At 34.2% G+C, this 18,862-nt stretch overlaps 3 protein-coding genes across 3 annotated transcripts; 1 reads left to right on the top strand and 2 right to left on the bottom strand.

Annotated features, from left to right (window-relative positions):
* Positions 1–1,357: 1,357 nt before the first annotated feature.
* Positions 1,358–5,568, bottom strand: LOC140820456 (glutathione S-transferase L3-like). The gene is made up of 10 exons (XM_073180741.1): positions 5,351–5,568; positions 5,134–5,208; positions 4,953–5,013; positions 4,549–4,635; positions 4,037–4,135; positions 3,836–3,938; positions 3,666–3,742; positions 2,895–3,002; positions 1,662–1,742; positions 1,358–1,571 (listed from the first exon to the last, which is right to left on the bottom strand). The coding sequence occupies exons 1-10, from the start codon at positions 5,359–5,361 to the stop codon at positions 1,560–1,562; spliced, it is 714 nt and encodes a 237-aa protein (XP_073036842.1). The 5' UTR covers positions 5,362–5,568; the 3' UTR covers positions 1,358–1,559.
* Positions 5,569–6,337: 769 nt separating this feature from the next.
* Positions 6,338–13,127, bottom strand: LOC140820466 (thylakoid membrane protein TERC, chloroplastic-like). The gene is made up of 14 exons (XM_073180758.1): positions 12,900–13,127; positions 12,726–12,815; positions 11,992–12,134; positions 11,826–11,902; positions 10,879–10,966; positions 10,650–10,730; positions 10,486–10,542; positions 9,915–9,996; positions 8,988–9,037; positions 8,661–8,717; positions 8,486–8,564; positions 8,043–8,101; positions 6,806–6,863; positions 6,338–6,714 (listed from the first exon to the last, which is right to left on the bottom strand). Exons 1-14 carry the CDS (start codon positions 13,021–13,023, stop codon positions 6,620–6,622), a joined length of 1,140 nt encoding a protein of 379 aa, XP_073036859.1. The 5' UTR covers positions 13,024–13,127; the 3' UTR covers positions 6,338–6,619.
* A 1,626-nt stretch (positions 13,128–14,753) lies between these two features.
* LOC140820467 (uncharacterized) lies at positions 14,754–17,627 on the top strand. The gene is made up of 6 exons (XM_073180761.1): positions 14,754–15,176; positions 15,629–15,709; positions 15,789–15,914; positions 16,008–16,065; positions 16,160–16,222; positions 16,368–17,627. Exons 1-5 carry the CDS (start codon positions 14,896–14,898, stop codon positions 16,196–16,198), a joined length of 585 nt encoding a protein of 194 aa, XP_073036862.1. The 5' UTR covers positions 14,754–14,895; the 3' UTR covers positions 16,199–16,222; positions 16,368–17,627.
* The last annotated feature ends 1,235 nt before the right edge of the window (positions 17,628–18,862 follow it).

Raw genomic sequence — 18,862 nt, forward strand, 5'->3', positions numbered from 1 at the left:
GTGGGACGTGCCAATTATACCGATATTCACAATAAAAAGTAATAATCTTAGCATAAAAAATAATAATTTTTCATGGATGAACCAAATAACTGATATCCACAATAAAAAGTATTATTTTTTCATTGATAACCCAAATAAGATATCTGTCTTACAAAATACTACTCGTGATATCGTCTCACACAAGTTTTTGCTTGTATGTATAGGCCTCATTCAATAAGATAAAATTACTCAGAGTAAGTCTCATGTGAGACCGTCTCACGGATCTTAATCTGTGAGACGGGTCAACCCTACCCATATTCACAATAAAAAATAATATTTTTTCATGTATGATCCAAATAAGAGATCCGTCTCACAAATACGACCCGTGAGACCGTCTCACATAAGTTTTTGCCAATTACTCAAGGGCTGCTGACGTATTTGTCCGAGGTTAGATACGATTTATTGAATAACGAATATGATCGTTAGGACCTCAAAAAATGCAACTAAATTTATAATCGTCTTTTAAAATTTGTTATGATAATGGAAGTCATATAGATAAATCAAAGTTTATGAGCGCTAATTAACTATAAGATTTTCAAAAATAAGGTAGATCCTCTCTATTTTAATGAATTGATTATGTTATGATAATGGAAGTCATATAGATAAATCAAAGTTTATGAGCGCTAATTAACTATAAGATTTTCAAAAATAAGGTAGATCCTCTCTATTTTAATGGATTGATTATGCGAGGATAATATGATCGTAAGTATAAGTCTCATTAGATGAGGGCCACCACCAAACATGTTCGCGAACTTTTTGAACCAATTCGAATATTATTTTATTTGTATTTGAACTTATAAAATTCGAGCTGAATCGAACATGTTCGAACTTTTTTCAAGTCGAACTCGAGCCTATCAAACACGAACCGCTCACGAACTTTAATATTTTATTAATATAATATGATTATATATTAAATAAATAGATTTCGAGTACTTATTTTTTAAAAATAGTTTAAATTGTTCAAGAACATGTTCAAATATTTCGAGTCAAATTCAAGATTTAATTCGAATTGAATTTGATCCAAACGTTTTAATACTTTCGAACTTCAAATGAAGCTTGAACTCGAAAAAATAATTCAAACCTTCAAATCTTCATCATATTCGTCTCAATTAGATTCTTTTACACCTTAAATCAAGGTAAACTGGGACACTATAAAATTCTCGCCATATACATGGTTTATAATCTAAATAATATATCCCCATTGGTTATCAAAAAATGTCTACTCATTTTGTAGTAGTTTTTAACCTTGGCATTCACTTTTTTATGGATAAAACTTAAAAGTCACTTTTTGGTGCAGAATTTCTTCAAGAATATTCAATAATGTAATGGGCGTTACCTCTTATTATGAATATTGCAGTGAATTTGAACAAGGACATACCTGGTGCATCACATGCTTTATTTCCAACAGTATTATCACTTACAGTAACATACAACAAAGTCTTGACAACTCGTTACATATCCGAGCGGTATAAGCACTAAAACAAATATTATTTCGGCAGCAGAGTATGCATCATCACAATTTAGCTTTCACCCTGCACATGCAAATGTAAATCAAACAATGTGACTATCACATAAAAATGAACACGAGCATTAAATTTGTGCGGGTTGGGGACACAAGTTACCAGAAAACGTTTTTTTATATATGCCAGGAATTTCTCGCGGTTGCACTTTGTTGGCTTGTAAGCATCAATCTTATTTATTGCCTGGACAAAAATTTGCAAACGCTAGAAATTCAGACGCTCAGACAAATGAAGACATGAGCAGTCAACTGTGAAATGTGTGCAAAGTTCAGGTGAAATTTCTGAGAATTCGTACACGTAGTTTATATGATCCAAAGGCTAATAACTTACATGGTATTTAATCGGTTGCATAGCTCAAAATCATATATAAGTGCATTCATCAACAAGAAAACCAAAACGGGCTGAATCAACTCTTAGGCTACTGGCTACCTCTACGTTTGGCTCGTGGATGAGATAATCAGGATCTATTATATCGAATAATGTATTGGAAGATATGAATAATATAATTATTTTTTAACGCTAAAACTTTTGGATGAGATTAGGACACAAAATCTTATCCTTTGCACCAAAGGGTGAATGTAAACGACGACAAGACTGCGTCCTTTGCACCAAAGGGTGAATGTAAACAACGACAAGACAGCAATATAGCAATCGCAGAAGGGAAAGAGACATAGGACAAACCGACAGACAACAGTACAGCACCGAAAACTAACTTCAATAACAACTTTTAAAAAATTTATTTAAATTTGCCATAATCTAAGATCCACATCAAACCCCCTCGTAATGAGAGCACTGAGAAATTGCAAATATGGCTTGCATCACCCGACCCAACTCTCCAATACACACACCATAAAGTTAATTTTGCAGATACAGGATTTGGAGCGAGGAAAGTTAAAATCACTGGAGAGGCTATTATTTCTAAAGATTTGCTTAAATTAGGAAAAGGAACTGTGGACAAGATGAAGCCTCTTGAAAAGGTTTGAGCATTCACAATTGCAACAAAGCAAAAGACAAAGCATTGGATCCTAATAACAAAATAACACAAATATTGTTAGCTGTAATAATAGAACTCCAACAGCAATAGGCATTCTAATCTCTACACACTGACATTTACCCCTCCACCAAGTGAAACAGCAAAAGAATCCAAGTATCCAACAACACAACATTTAAGAAGGCGGTCACTGTTTTGCTATCTGAATCAACTGCTCAAAGTGAAAACTACTATTTCCATAATAACTACTAAAACACCTCAAGGCATGAGCAGATCCAAGAAAACAGTGCATGTTTAAGCATTAAGACCTTTTGCTATCAAGAAATAATGAAAGGATCAAATACCTCAATCCATGCTGCTAGTTTTGGCCTGCCTGACGTAATATCGTGTTTAAATATTTCTTGGAAAATGATGTGAAACCTCTCCACAAATGGAGCATACACAACATCTACCTGCACATATAACAAATACCAGGCTAAAGATCTATTCCTGTGGCACGTAAACTACTGGGTCACACATTTTACCTTAGAAAAAGAAACTAGGCCATCCAAGGGAGGTTTAAGGACTCGCTCGTTTTTTTTTAAGGTGAGTTTTTTAACCCCCAACAGTTGCTTTAATATTTCGAAGAAGCAATTTCTAAATCCTTTATCATGAAAGATAGTTCTATGTTTTGGGAAAATGCGTGTCTTTTTAAAAGTGACACATCTTTTTACGAAATTATGACCCTTTTGTTACACTACGTTTCTAACATTCATTACACATCATCAACCATTACCGATCACATCAATTTTCAAAAACCATGACCAGAACCAACTCAAAATTATAAAACAACTCTCCAGAAGTTTTAAAAAAAAAATCAGCTTATTTTTCGGTCCAATTCATTATATTCATAGAGGAACAACGGTCAGGAGGTGAACGTTGGGATGAAAAATAACTACCTGGCTGAACTGAAAAATCTAAGATTCTTTTTTCGGTTCAATTCATTATATTCATAGAGGAACAAACGTCAGGAGTTGAACCTTGGGATGAATAACCAATTCTTTTTTCGGTTCAATTCATTATATTCACAGAGGAACAACGGTCAGGAGGTGAACCTTGGATGAAAAATCAATTACCTGGCTGAACTGACCAAGGAAGAATGGCCCGTCGTCAAACTTATGAAGGGCAGTTTCCAGGTAATCAAATTCAGCAGCTGTGTAGCAAAATTATCCATAAAATTTTGAACAAATCGATATCATGACGCACAGAATTATGGAGTAAGAAAAAGGACAGGCTGCATCAATACCAGCTTCTTTGACAGCGTCTCCTCTGAGTGATGCATACAAATTTGTTGTGAATGTATCGCTATAGGCTATCAACTCCTCACCAAATTTCAGTTTGGCCGGATCCTGCAGTGATTTCACATTAAGATCTATTTATACGAAGAAACAATGGAGGAAACGAAAAGACCACATTCAGAAAAGGAGAACTCAAAATCATATCTTACATCAGGTAGCAGAGGCAGTCCTTCGAAATTGCTATCGACGTACTTAACTAAATCCAGGCTCTCTCCAATGATTTGGCCATTATGTTCTAATGCTGGAACCTACAAAAGAGATATGAGGAAATTAAAAGCAATGGAGCATCCAATGCCTTGACTAACTAATAAGTTCATTGCCATCCGACAGTAGTTCATATCCTTTTATTCAAAATTTATCATGCCAATAATATTGAGGATGATGATAATCACAGCTATTTCTCATGGATTTTGAAGAAAAACCATTCAAGCATTTAGATTATTTTATCACAGTGGGGAGCCAACCATAATACTGACATGGCTTGAAATTCTTTTTCCTTCTCTCTTTTTGGGGGAGAAAGGAGGGTTCTTAACTTCGAAAGAATCAGTTTAGGCGACATAGAAAGAGTGTATTTCACATAGTCGAATATCAAAATGGTGGGATAAAAAATAAACTCGGATATGAGTAAAAAATGAATACCAGAACCATCAAGAATGGATACCTTATTTTCTGGGTACACTTTCTCCTTGTACCAAGCAGGCCTGTTCTGGAGGTCAATCGGAAGCAATTTAATTTTATCATGTAAACCCTGCATTACATAATTTGGGGGCATAAGAACAAAAGCAATTTAATTAGCAATGGATCAAATCCAAAACGCTGTCGACTATTGTTATAAGGCTTCAGCGCAGATAGTTCAAATTCGAAATACAATCCGGTATCATTATGAAACTTGACCCAAATATGAAAATTTACATCATAAACGTAAGCCACTATACCATTCAAATGAAAGTATAATAAAAAAATGAAACTCGTGACGTGATTTCCTTAACATATTATCGTAAATCTACCCATTTATGAAACAAGAGGTAATGGCAGCAAAAACTGACATAATCTAATAGAGCAGACCTTGTAGTTCCTGACGATCCACACACGCTGAGCATACGGGCACATGTCGTTGATATACAACCTTCAGAAAACAAAACAAATATCAAATTACTCGACGTCAGATAAATCATTTTGCTAAAAAAAAATCATCGCACAAGCATTAGTAATCATGCAATAAAATCCAATTCACGCATAAAAATACCTAGTCGTTCCATCAAAGAGAGGTGGCGGATCAGAAGTCGAATCCAAAGTCGGAGGAAGAACCTCAAACACGGCACTGCAAATTCACAAACAAAAATTACTTCCACACCTCAAACGAGTAAAATTAAAATAATCCAGATCTACATCGAAATGATAGAAAATTCAGAACAGTCGAGCATACAATGGCAAAAAAAATCCCCAAAAAAATTTGAACTTACGGAGCAGCCATTGATGCTTTTCTTCGCGTTCAAAAGCAAAGGTACTGAAGATACCTACCTACGGGATCAGTGTAGCCTTTATATATAAGATTATCGGGTCCACATTGGCCGACAGACTTCGAATAAATGGTATCTGATTCCGTCACTGCTTACGCGTGTCGAGTAGGAATTCTGATGGGTGCGTACAAAGTAAACTAAACGAGGTGTTGAATTGAATTATTGATGCATGCAGACGGGTTTTGCGTCCCAATTCAGTTAAATACTGGCCAATTCTATCCTACTCCAGGAGATTTACTCCACTTTATTTTTTTTCTTACACATGTCTTTTTTTTAATTATTATTATTACATTTCACACTACTTTAACCAAAAATCAACCAAACTAATTTCGTTTCATGTATATAACATGTGTTATATTATTATTATTATTATTATTCTCAAATTTTAAAACTTAATATTTTATATTTAAAAATTACGTGAAATTTTTATTTGATAGTAAAATTTTTACGTTTGAAGTTTGAGTTTTTTATTTCTATTATTTTTATTTTTGTGCTAGAATATATAAATCGTAAAAAATCAATATTTTAAAATTTAATTATTATAAGAAATTATATGTTCTACCCATTTATAAATACTAATAAATTATTGTAGTTATTTTTAAATGCTAGACATATATATATTATTTAGTGACAGGAGAGGATAGAATTGGCCTTAAATACTCATGGTCTGAGCATGATTCTCGTAACTGATTATAGATATCCAACACGGTCTGAAACAAAATCTTACTTTGGTTTGAATATTTTAATATTAAAAATTAAAGCAAAAAGATATATAATAATGATTTGTTACGTAAATTTGAAATGAAATAATCAAAAATCATTTCATACGAATGTAATTTAAATTTAAATTTTTACGTTTAAAAGGGTTATTGGAAATTTCAAATCTACATAATTTTCACGGATACGGACAAATACAAAGGATTTAAATAATAAATTTAAAATTCTTTCGAATTAAATTCTTTGATTTAAACTACGTCAGATCACTCTTATGATAACATGACGAGGAGAAAGTAGATCATAAAACCCTCTAACCAGGAGTCAAAAACAACTTCAATGAGGTAATTGTAGAACTCCAAATAGTCTACAATATCAAAATTACAAGAACCAGCATTGCAACAAAATGCGAGTGGGCTTGCGAAGAAATGGCAAAGAAGATAAACATACATGCTCTCTTTTTTGTTTGAATTCTCACTTAATCCACCCTTTCACACATTATTCATCAGAGCTCTTCCGTAGACTGAGCAACACACCTGTGCCAAGAGACGTGGCCACAAACCCAAGAGCAACCTCGGTGGGTATATGGAAACCTGGATGACAAATGTGGAAATGTTGGCTACAACTTTTATGACAGCGGCTATATACGAGTTAAAGAAACTCAATGCAATCAATTTTACGTACCAAAGAAATCAAATATCATCTTACACCCGACGAATCCAAGAATAACACCAATTGCAGGCTGATCAACAGGATTGGAGATTGATGTTAGCACATGGCTTAACAGTATGAAGAGGAAAAATAATCATATTTAAAAATAGTAGCAGAGAAATGGGATACTAGTTTTTCTAATGCTAGCAGCTGGCTGATATCTTTTGAATCAAAGACAAAAAAATGAGCATATAGCAAATGAAATATCAAAGTTAATTCGTAATTTGTCCTTTTTAGATTATGGCATGAGTTGATGATTTTCACCAAAGCTTTCACAAAGCAATCTCAGTGGGACTCCTTCGGTGATTGCAGACTACCACACTACCTTTTCAATCATCTTGTTTATCAACACCCACCAATCACTTATTTCCCATCTTCCAAGACCAAATTTAAATGAAATAATAACACACAGGCACCTACCTCACCAGATCGAGCACCAATGTAAGATGCTATATAGTGGAGGAAAGATGACAAGTGGTTTAAATGAGGGTCCACGTAGCAATATTTTCACCCTGATATTTTTGGAGTTCATCAGAAGGCACATTTTAAGAATGAAAACAATAACATGCTTCTTTACTTTTCAGTATCACTCACTTTGCACCAGCATAAACTAGGTCTGGCATTGGCTTAGTGGGAAAAGTTACTTTGCTCTCTACATTATTCTTGTTGTTTGTTTACTTCTCCTCATGCTAACCTCATTCCAGGCCTAGTTTTAACAACTATCATCAGATCTAGCAAAATCAGAGCAGGAATGTAGAAAGGAAACGCACAGGTTATGGAAAATGGTGGGTGTTGATGATAGCAAGAGGATGAGCTCCGGTTATGGAAACTGGTGTGTGTTGATGATAGCAAGAGGATGAGCAAGGCCCAAAGAGCTGGAAGTAGCAGGAAGGGGGCTACAAAATTTCATGGTCACGAATTATAGAGGTGATGCTGGAGGGAACAGAAAAAGGATTTATGGAGTTTGGGGGTTTGAGGATATGGAAGCACTAAAACAGGGTATACATCCTAGAGAATTGCAATTTAATCCTGTGAACTACATGCCAACACTTAGAGCTCCAGCTAGAGCTGGCTTCAATCAGACATAGATTGTGTTGATCATATCATAAACCAATGCAGCCAAACAAAAACTTTGTGAACACAAACTGCATATAAATCTCCCAATTGCACAGCTTCATGCTGAAACCAAATCAAGCTGGAAGAATCTTACTTGCAAATACTCCAACTCTGCCATTTTTGCAGAAATGAGTACGTAATACGATCTTAGACCTACAGAATGAAAAGTGAAGTATAAGAATCCTGGCAAATCATAGATGAACTACGAAGTCCTGGAGCTTTATATTTTATATAAAATTTACTTAACAAACCAGGTGACCTTCGGCCGAGGAAAAAAATCATCTATATATTCTCAGTTCGACAAGAAGGTCAAATACAAATGTCCAAAGATTAAAGAAGCAATTAAAACAATACATTTAGCATTGTGATGTTTGCATGTTATTATAATCCAGATTTTGAACACAAAAGTTACGAATGATATTTGTTCCTTGTACAAGGAAATAAATTCATCTTGAAATCAGTAGTTATCTGGCAAACAGGTACCAGATACCACAAAAACAATGGAAAATACTAAAGGATAAAGAGCAAAGAAAGTACCTAGAATGGCAAAGAGGTTAGATGTATAAACTATAAAAGGATCCCGTGTGACTCCAAAAACAGCTGGTATGGAATCCACCTGACACACGACAAATATTAAACCCGTTAAAATAGAGAAATAAAGCCTTGGGGCTTCACACATGTTCCCCTTGTTGCTGAGGAATGAAAGACCTACAGCAAATGCAATATCGCTGAGTTCAATAACTGCTACTGTCAGAAGTAAAGGAGTAGCCTGCCCAAAATGTTTGAATCCTGTTAGAAACGAAGTTAAAAATCAAATCAAAGCAAAGTTAATTCTATTTGAACATGGGATGCTGAAGATGCTATATCATAAGCTGTTAGAAATGTAATGACGCGCTCTAGGGCAGTATGACTCATCCAGAGAAAAAGTTTTGAGTCTGTGCTTGAATAGCCTCCAACAGAAAATGGTTTAATAAAAATAATAATGCCACAATCTTGGACACTTTAGAGTAGCCAGAACTGTTGCCATCTGAAAACTTACTTTCCACATGTCATCTTGAATAGTTATAAATCGATCACCGTCATAATCAGCTGCAAATTGAGAGCATAAAAGATCATAATCAATAACATAATAAAGTCAAAGACTTAGACAACACGATTCAAGATGCGAATATAAAGGCAAAATTCGTTTAGGCACAAAGAAATAACTCCAATCAAACATATATGGGCCATTGATGATAAGTACAGGAACAATAAGATGGTGACATGATGAGAAGAAGAAAAATGACAAAAATATGGGATCGCCAGTTGATGAGCCAGAAATTTCGGCTACAGCATGGCTAAACTCAAATTCAATATATATTGAACTTCAGTAAAGCTTTTCAGAGCTCGTGTTTTTCTAAATTAGATCATTAAGCTGTCAATCATATGTTACTCTGTATGCACACACACATCCCCAATATATTTGAAACTTTAGTAAGCACTGAAGGCCTTAAACTCTTCTGCATTTATGTACATCTGTCTCTCCCTTACCCACGCGTAGCTGCTCTGCTAAAATATTTCCACCCCTATCGCTGTCACCTCCATATCACCCACTTCTAAGTAATTGCTTTGCTGACGCTGGAACAATTTTCAAGCTTCACAGCTTGAAGTTAGTTCTTTAGGTAATGCTGCACTATTATTGCAGAGATGTACAACACGGGTTCCAAGAAATAGATAACATGCTCTATCCATGGACCTCTCTTTCGTCCCCACTTCTAAAAAATAAATGATCACAGGGTTCATTTCATGCCTTACATCCCTAATTGTAGAGCTATGGGTTGGTTTGTTATGATCACAAAGATATAGACCATCTGTTCCATGATATTTGGCGTCGATGCGCAGTTACACATGAGCGTCTGTTTGCACATGTGTGTCACACACACACACACACACACATATGGAGAAAGAGAGAGAGAGAGAACATTACAAGTTACAGGAATAAATTTCTGACACGTCTTTACAATGAAGTTATTTGAGAGATCAGTATCTTCATCTTCTTCAGCAAATAACTAGAATACATCGCAAACCAATAAAGTATATAAGATAAACTAAGTTAACAGTGACCACATTACAAAATCGAAGAAAAATGGAAATAGATGGTGATATAATTTAGCATGAGAACATAAAAAAAATATAGGATGCCAATCAATTAGCAGTATAAAGATACAAATGAATGATCCTAGAGATATTTCTGGTTACTTCATGAATTGATCACAGGAAAGTTTAATTTCAGAAAAGGGTCAGAATTACACCTTCATCAAGCAAAAGGCACCAAGAAGACTGTTGACAAAAGGAAGATAAGACTAAAAAATATGTTCAATAAGAGTGTCTGAACTGGCTTAGTTACTCATGAATGCACAAGGGGATAAAGTAACTTAAACATCAATTTCACTTTTCACCGTCAAGACATTATAATAGGAAGCAATCCTGTAGTTTCCATTGATACAGCTGAAGACTAGCAGAGCTAACAATTACACGTGAACGGGTAAGAATGGCACCTTAAACGACGAGTATAATAGTATTGTTGCCAGCAATAGATTAACCGCCTCAAATCTCTGGAGATGACATAAAACAATAACTTTAATATATGATTTAAAAGAAAGCTGCAGGATGTAAAGTTTAGAATAAATCAATGTTGATGAACTAAGGTATAGCCAGTGACCTGGAGGGTTGCTGTACCAAGAAGTATCAACAACAATCTGAAGATTATTGCACCAGCAATACCATAAGAGAGAACCCGGTTCTAAACTTGATCAAATTGTGGATGTTAACCCCAAAGAAAATAGTGGATTTCCACCAAATAAATTACAAATTATCAAAGTATATATGACTCTATTTTGAAAGGAAATGAAAATAGGAATTGATAAATGAATGAAACTGTAATACTAGACCTGGTAATCAAGTGGCACTTTGAAATAGTTAAATACTAAGACAAATACGAATAGATTGTCCACAGATAAAGACTGCTCCAGTAGGTACCTGAAAACAAACAGTATATACATTCATGAACAAGCCAGCAAAAAAAGTTCCACATGGACATTAACAAACCATGGTGATGACACAAAATAAAGCCAAATCATTCCCAGCATTAGCTAAAAAAACTACTAGTACATATGGTTTTTTTAGCGATTTATTAAAGAGTGTAATACCAACTTTAGCAACACATGGTATTTCTTCAAACAATATATAAACTATAATCATAAGTATAGAGCAGCAACTTCAATTAAATTATATAAACCTATCACAAAATCCTATAATCATTTTAAATTCAGTTAAAAACAATACCAGTATTTTACACAAATTTACGGTAACATTCCTTTGATAACGCCATGCAGAGACATTGAATATAAAAAAAGAAATTGATGTGTCATGTATTGTTCTCTTTTTTTTTATTGCATATTCATGTTTCATTTTAAGTCGATACAAAAGGGGGGAATGGGAAATTGGGTTCATTTAAGGCGATTAAATATAACACTATAAGTTTAAGTTCGGTGTACTAATGCTAACATACTCTGACAATATACATGAATTTTTTTATAATATACTAGTGATAGCTGTGTTTCCCAATTTCTTCGACTCTCCAGAAACTGGATAAGTCTTCAAAAAAAAGTTAATTAATAAAGTCAATATTCACTTCACATTTCAAATGCCATAACAATAACGAATTCTCAAACTGTGTGATCTTTTACATAACACTTTCAAATTTGTATATTTGGTTCAATTACACAACAGAAAGCGAGAAAAAGGTGAAGTTTTGTTAGCTCCAGCTGAAGAAATTTGCATAGAGCATGCATTTGTAAACCTTTTAACCAGTTTGCTAGTAGGTCTATGATCATACCCAGTAAAAAATTCAGAAGCCTTGCTAACTCCATCTTTGAAACCCAGACCAATGCCAAACACCACAGCTGAGAATACCTACAACATCAATTGACTATAATGATACTAATTCAGGTTACTTCAAACCAAATATGAATAATTATGAATTATAATCTGAAAAATCATACGCATAAGGCCACTGTTCTTAGAGAAGAGGAATAATCTGCCATGCTCAAAGGCACTTCTCCTGAATTATCACTAGAGGAATCATTGCAAGAGCTGTTGTTGCCATCAATTCCATCATGGGGCTGAGATCTTGTTATCTCCTTTGCTGCAATAATTATTCACCGGCCAAATGACTTTTAGATATGCCAGAACTTTTCACATTTTCATTAATGTAATTTAGCCTTCATGTTCATTTTAGAGTTGCCACCTAGAAATCCATTTACAAGAGGGGTATACAGCAGAAAGCACATCACATTTTCATATTATCATTTAATGAAGTTCAACCTTCAAGATCATTCGAGTTATTGCTACCTTTTTTTATTCCCATTCACAAGAAGCGTATACTACTATACGGTAGAAGACACTAGAAGCCATCCACAGGTTTTGTTTCCATACTCGACAATTGATTCAATCTTTAGCTATATAGTCTTTTGACTAGGTTTATTCCAAAAAACGAAGCCATTGCTCTATGTACCCCTTGCATAACGAATCAAAGCCAAAATGCCGCCAAAAATCTTAAACAAGTAAAAAATTTTCATGCGGCGAGACATTTTAAAATCAACTAGTTGTGCTGGTAACCCTGAAAGCATGTACTCTACTAAAACAAAAGTCAATATCAACAAAGTCACAATCAACCAACCTGAACAGATTAATTAAGTCGATAAAATTTTAAAATCCAACTGCTAAGCACTCTTACATCGAACAGACGCTTCTTGCTCCCGCTCAGTTCTCCTTGCGAATACAAATGTGGAACAATAAGAGACATTGCGACCACAAACACACCCCGCTGGAATTCGACAACAAAAAAAAAACGTGAAAAAAAAAATTTCTTTACATATGCAACTACTATCAAGCAGCAGGTGAACATTACCAGGTAAAAAGGGGTACGAGCGGCGAAGAGCGAATCGAATTCGAACACTCGTAGCCGAGGAAGATTTCAGCAGAATGGATGGAAATCGAATAGCATCGGCGTGGACAGTAGAAGCCAGTTTCATGGCTTGAGATTTTGTTGTATGTAATCAAGCTGAAATAAAAATGGAAACCCGCGACGATGCTCGGCCATGGATCCAGTTATCCACAGGGTATTTTGTTAGGAGGGGCGTAATCGTCAATTCCCATGGTAATTTTTGCTTGTTAAATATCTTTAGATCTGATTTAAGATCATATTTTTATACACAAATGTGCAGCTTCGAAAATAAAAGATACATTCCTTTCCAAAACATTAAAAAATCAAAATAACATTCCATCTCACAGCTCAATTTTATGAAACATCTCTTCGACTCGACTGAATTCATAAATATTATTTTTTATATCAAAAATATTATTTTTCCCATTATTGTCATAAAATTTAGCGCTCTCAAAAATTATTTAACAACATATCTTAACTTATCAAATTTTGGTTTTGGAATCAGATTCACTCAGTGTTGTCTAATCAAATTAATGATATTGCTCCACGAGCCCCCGAAGCATCTCTTTTAGAAAGAATTCGCAAACTACAGTGCCAACATCTTTATAATTTAATCAAGTATACTCCTCTGGTTCATCTAATATGGCATCAAATATTGTAGGTTTTAGCTAGATGTGTTTTTAGGTTGCGTTTGGTTGGTTGTATAAGATTAATAATCATATCAAATCAAATTTTTATAGTGCAATTTTGCGATTTATTATATGAGTATGTCTCTTGTGAGATGGTCTCACGAATCTTTATCTGTGAGACAAGTCAACCCTACCGACATTCACAATAAAAAATAATATTCTTAACATAAAAATTAAAAGTATGTCTCTTGTGAGACGGTATCATGAATCTTTATTTATGAAACGAGTCAAACCTACCGATATTCACAATAAAAAGTAATATTTTTTCATGGATGACCCAAAGAAAAGATTTGTCTAACAAAATATGACTCGTGAGATCGTCTCACACAAGTTTTTGCCAAAAATTAATAGTTGTTCATATATGATCCAAATAAGAGATTCATCTCATAAAATTCGATCCGTGAAACTTTCTCACACAAATTTTTACATTATTATATATCGACAACGATAAAATCTTTAGTTATATATATCACGTCAATCAACTCATTGAATTAAAATTATAATATTATATTTCATGTCTTTATTTTATTTATATTAATTATTTATTGTCAATTATTAAAATATAATAAATCATCGTATCTCAAATTTAATCAATCAAATCAGACAATATTCTTTAATTAAAATTATTCTGCATCCAAGTTCACTTTAATGAAAACTAATGTTAGAATAACTACGTTGGTATGACTACTTCGAAATTACAATGGTCACCCTAATTGTTATTTAATTTATTAACTATTTATTCGATAAATATGAAAACTGCTCACGAAAATAGAACATAATTTTCTAATTAATTAAACAAATTATTTTTTTATAAATATCCCGAATAACTTTTTAAGAAAACTTAAAAAATAAAAGAAGCCAAACCCTCGTAAAACTAGAAACCATAAAGGTGAAAATACTAGTCAAATTCCAATGTTCACGACTAAAAAATATTAAACATGAAAAACATTTATATAAATAATTATTATAAAAAACAATTATATAAATAACTATCTATCATCTTCTAAAAATTTTAATATCAATAAATTTTTGTCTAAAATTTTAGAAATTATAATAAAATTTTATTTTTTAATTATATTTTTTTTCGATTTTTTAATTATTAATTAATTATGATATAGATACGGTGTCTGACTCTCTGTGTTCACTTTCAGAATAAAAGCGAAGAGCAACCAAATCGAAACCCTGAAGAAATCGTCTGCCATTTCTTGTGCTTCAATTCGCATACGTAACGTTCTAACGCTACACAGAAATACTCCGAACACACACCTGCTATGGCGGCGGCGACTGCTATTAAACTCGAAAACCCTAGAAACCTTTCGAACCTGGATTCGGATCCGACGACCAAAGACGCCTCCTCTGTCATTACGGCGACGTCTTCCGAGTCAGGCGCTGATAAATCGACGGGTAAGTTCGACGAGGTAGATGGGAAAACGAGCGACGTTAATGACGGCGCTGCGGTTACGGATATTCAGAAGAAGATGAAGCGCGCTGAGCGCTTCGGAGTGTCCATCAAGCTTACTGAAGAGGAGAAGCGAAATACTCGAGCGGAGAGGTTTTGTTTTCTGTTCTCTCGTTCTCGTTAACTTCTTTTTTATTTTCGGTGTGTTGCAGTGTAGGACGTTTTTGTGCCAGGATTTAGCTTAGGGGTTGTATGAGGAGCTTCAAGATGGATGCTTATAGAATTTTGAAATGAAATTAGAAATTACGCTATCAATCTTCTCTTTCCACTTCAACTTTTCTTTCCTGTTTTATCTGTTTCTCACCAAGCAATATAGGTTCATTTGGAGATGATTAAACACATTTGTTGTTCTGCCCCTAAGTTTTTCTCCGTAGGAATTGCTGTTATTTGTTGTTCGAGGAAATTATTATCATCTGTTTTGAGTTGGTTTTCAGAAAGTGTTGCTTATGCTATTATCCCTTTATAGTTATCTCTTCGGTATATAATTGCAAATAAAATTTACTAATTTGGTGAAACAATTTTGTGGTCGCATAATTCAAATTTAGGTTTGGAACTGGTACTGCGGTCAATGGATCAGATTCTCCCAAGAAATCAGAGGAGCTGAAAAGGAAGGCTAGAGCTGAGAGGTTTGTCTTTTCTTATTTGATGTTCTATGATATTGTTTTTTGGGCCATTCTGTTTAAATCTTATTTTGTGTTTCCCTAGATTTGGGGTTGTGCAAACTGCTTCCGCTGACGAGGAAGCAAAGAAGAAGGCCCGACTTGCTAGGTTTGGGTCCATTTCCAAGCCTGATTCGGTGGACGAAGATAAAAAGAAAGCTAGGGCAATCAGGTTCTTGTCATTCCACTTATAGCGTCTTTCTTGCATCAATAAAAAGAGTTTCGAACAATTATGTGATGGGTTAGACCACCTCTGTTTCCTCAGGTTTTCTAAAAAAACTCGTTCATTGTCAAGCGAAAAGGGTGAAAAGGACATTGAGGAGGTAAGATTCAAAATTTCCAGCATCTAGCAATTATTTTACTTTTATTCTAATTCTTGGTCTGTTCCTACTTTGTGCTATTTGCAAAAATTTTTAGGGGGCATTTATTACAGGCGAGGCTGGTGTAGGAACCTGAAGAAACTATTGTTTTTGAAAAACTGTAAGACATTGCTTATATATTTTCTTATTTCAAATTTCTACGCTCTTTATTCTGGAAAAATTTTATCACCTCAGATGTTTTTATTCTCGCTTTCTTTCACTCACTTCTGTCCCTAATCGTCATTCTTCTTTTCCATTATTTTCAGGGTGGCTGGTTTGAGTACTAATGCCATGCTTTCAGATTTCTTTCTTTAGTAGCAAGTTATTTTACATTACTATAATTACAGTACATCTAGGGCATCTTGTTTCTGTAATTTTGAAGTTGGTAGTTCTGGTTTACCTGGTGAGTCCTGGAACAACTAAAAGCCGCCTCCGTGGAGTTAATACATTGAAAACAGCCACCAATCTTATCAGAAGTTTGAATTACGTAGAAAACTAGAATCTCGCCAGTCTTATGCAGAATGGGTATAACAAATATTGCACGCCTTGATCTTTCTTCTGTTGATTTTTTTTCTTCCTTTTGACCTGATGGTTATTGTGTTTTGTTCTTTGATGGTATGCCAGTGTCGAATCAAATTTCGTGCTCTATGAAAATCTTTGAAAAATTTGCAGTAAATTTTGTTTTAGTCGAACTCATTTTTAGTTCCAGAAAACTGTTTTAAGTGAACTCATTACTCTTATTTTCAGACTGTTGAGAAAGAATGTCATAATTACAAGATATAATAACGAGCCTAATTTACGATATTTTCTGTTGATGTGGTGTTAAGATTTCATAGATCGAGTGTATTCTGCTGGCCTAGTAGATGGGGTAAAATCTTTTTCCTCCCGTTTTGCATTTTCCATGTTAGTTTCTGTACATATCTGGAAACTGTTTTTTCAAGCAAGAAACTGGTACGTATATGTTCTTCTGCAGTGACTGCTTTTTCTCTCTGTTTGAGGCTCTACGGCCTTAATAAAAAATATTCTAAAATTTCAAGAATCTTGCAGATTTACTAGCTTGACAGAAAATGGTTTGTTTTTCTTCGGTGTTCATTTTTTCCCTGAATAGGGGAGCTTGCATGTTTTCTAAACCGCTCATGTGTTAACAGAGTTAATGCAAGTGCTTGTGTAGGTCTGGCAGTACAGCAATCGATAGATGACTGTGTTTAAAGACTCAGTAGTCGATTGCCTAATTTATTAAGAGTTATTAGTAACCCTTTCTGTATGACTCATATATTCTGATAAGGTTGGTGGTTGAGTGAGATACACACCATTTCTTTGGAGGCGGTTGTTGTTTTCTAAGGTCTGACCAGGTGAATCGGCTATGATTTTTCAAATGTTGAGAAATATGTTGATGTTTCTTCAACTGAATCTTAGTCTAGCTTATTTTCTTCTGTTTTTGGTGATACTTCTAAAGACAAGGTTTACTGATCTGGGATCCATGTATTGAATCCACTCATGTCCATTTTGTGCCTCGATTGCATGAACACATGTTTGCTTTCTGTTCAACTGGAGAAACCGCGGTGAATGTTTGTGCTTGCTTAATTTTAACGCACACCCTTAATCGGTTCTTAAGCTTTTCTTCTCGACCATCAAACTTGTGTGAAAACAGGGCGAAAATCTGTTCTTACATTGTTGTATATTTTATGAAAGCCATTTTTTTAATCAGCGATGAAGTTTTAAATGTAATATTTTCTATTGTCAGATTTAAATTGTCGGTTAAGTTGCTGTTCGGTGCTTGAATCAAGTTTAATACGTTAAACGTGCTACCTCGCCTGTGTGTCTGTGCGACGAGCTCTATATTTTAAAAAAAAAAATTTAATGACGTGGGTTATATTAAATTCGGTCAAATTTCATAATATTTCAGTTGCTGCAAAGTAGACCTCTGGGTTACCAAAGGGTATTCAATTGTTCTATGTTTTGAGTAAAGAAGCGTATGATTGATTATAAGGACAATAGGTGCGAGAAAGGTGGTTAAAAACGTTACAGATTATACGTAATTTTTTTAGAAAACCATTGGGTTTGTGCCATTTAACTTAAATTGAATTAGCTTATCCTTTATTCTTGTTATTTCCTCAGAGAGCCTTATGTTTGCTCCACTTCCATATGTGCTACTCCTGTTTTCAAATAACACTTTTTGAAGGCTCCCATGTTTCTTTTTTGACTTTACAACGTGTACCAAATTTGTTTTGCCAATCATCAATGTATCTCGTGCCTACCTAGAATGCAACCGTTTTTGGTTTTTTAGGCAGAAATGGTAAATTTGACTGAGACGTGCTTTTTGTTATCCTGGCTACTCTTTTCAAAACCAACCAAGAATAAAAAGTTATACAAGTACAACTTCATTTTAAGAAATACACCAGTACTCTCATATGCTATTTTTAACAAAGCTTGTCTAAGTGTCCACAACTAAGTATACATGTACTCCAAAAGTAAAAAAGCATATGTGGGAATCTGGGTAGAGAAGCTTCTTCACAAATAAAATATATTTCTTAATTTTTTTTTTGTAAATGACATGTATTATTATTATTATTATTATTATTATTATTATTATTATTATTACAAGTTGTTTGCCATTAAATGATAAATCGGCCCTTTCTCCGAGAGAGTTGTGTATGTTAAATTTATAATATTGAGAATAACATTGTTTCAAATAAGCAAGGACTAAACTAATTTTTAACTATATAAAAGGGATGCAAATGCAACCATTTCCGTCAACAGC

This window comes from Primulina eburnea, unplaced genomic scaffold, assembly GCF_022965805.1.
Source record: "Primulina eburnea isolate SZY01 unplaced genomic scaffold, ASM2296580v1 ctg1064_ERROPOS200000, whole genome shotgun sequence".
NCBI classification, from domain to species: domain Eukaryota; kingdom Viridiplantae; phylum Streptophyta; class Magnoliopsida; order Lamiales; family Gesneriaceae; genus Primulina; species Primulina eburnea.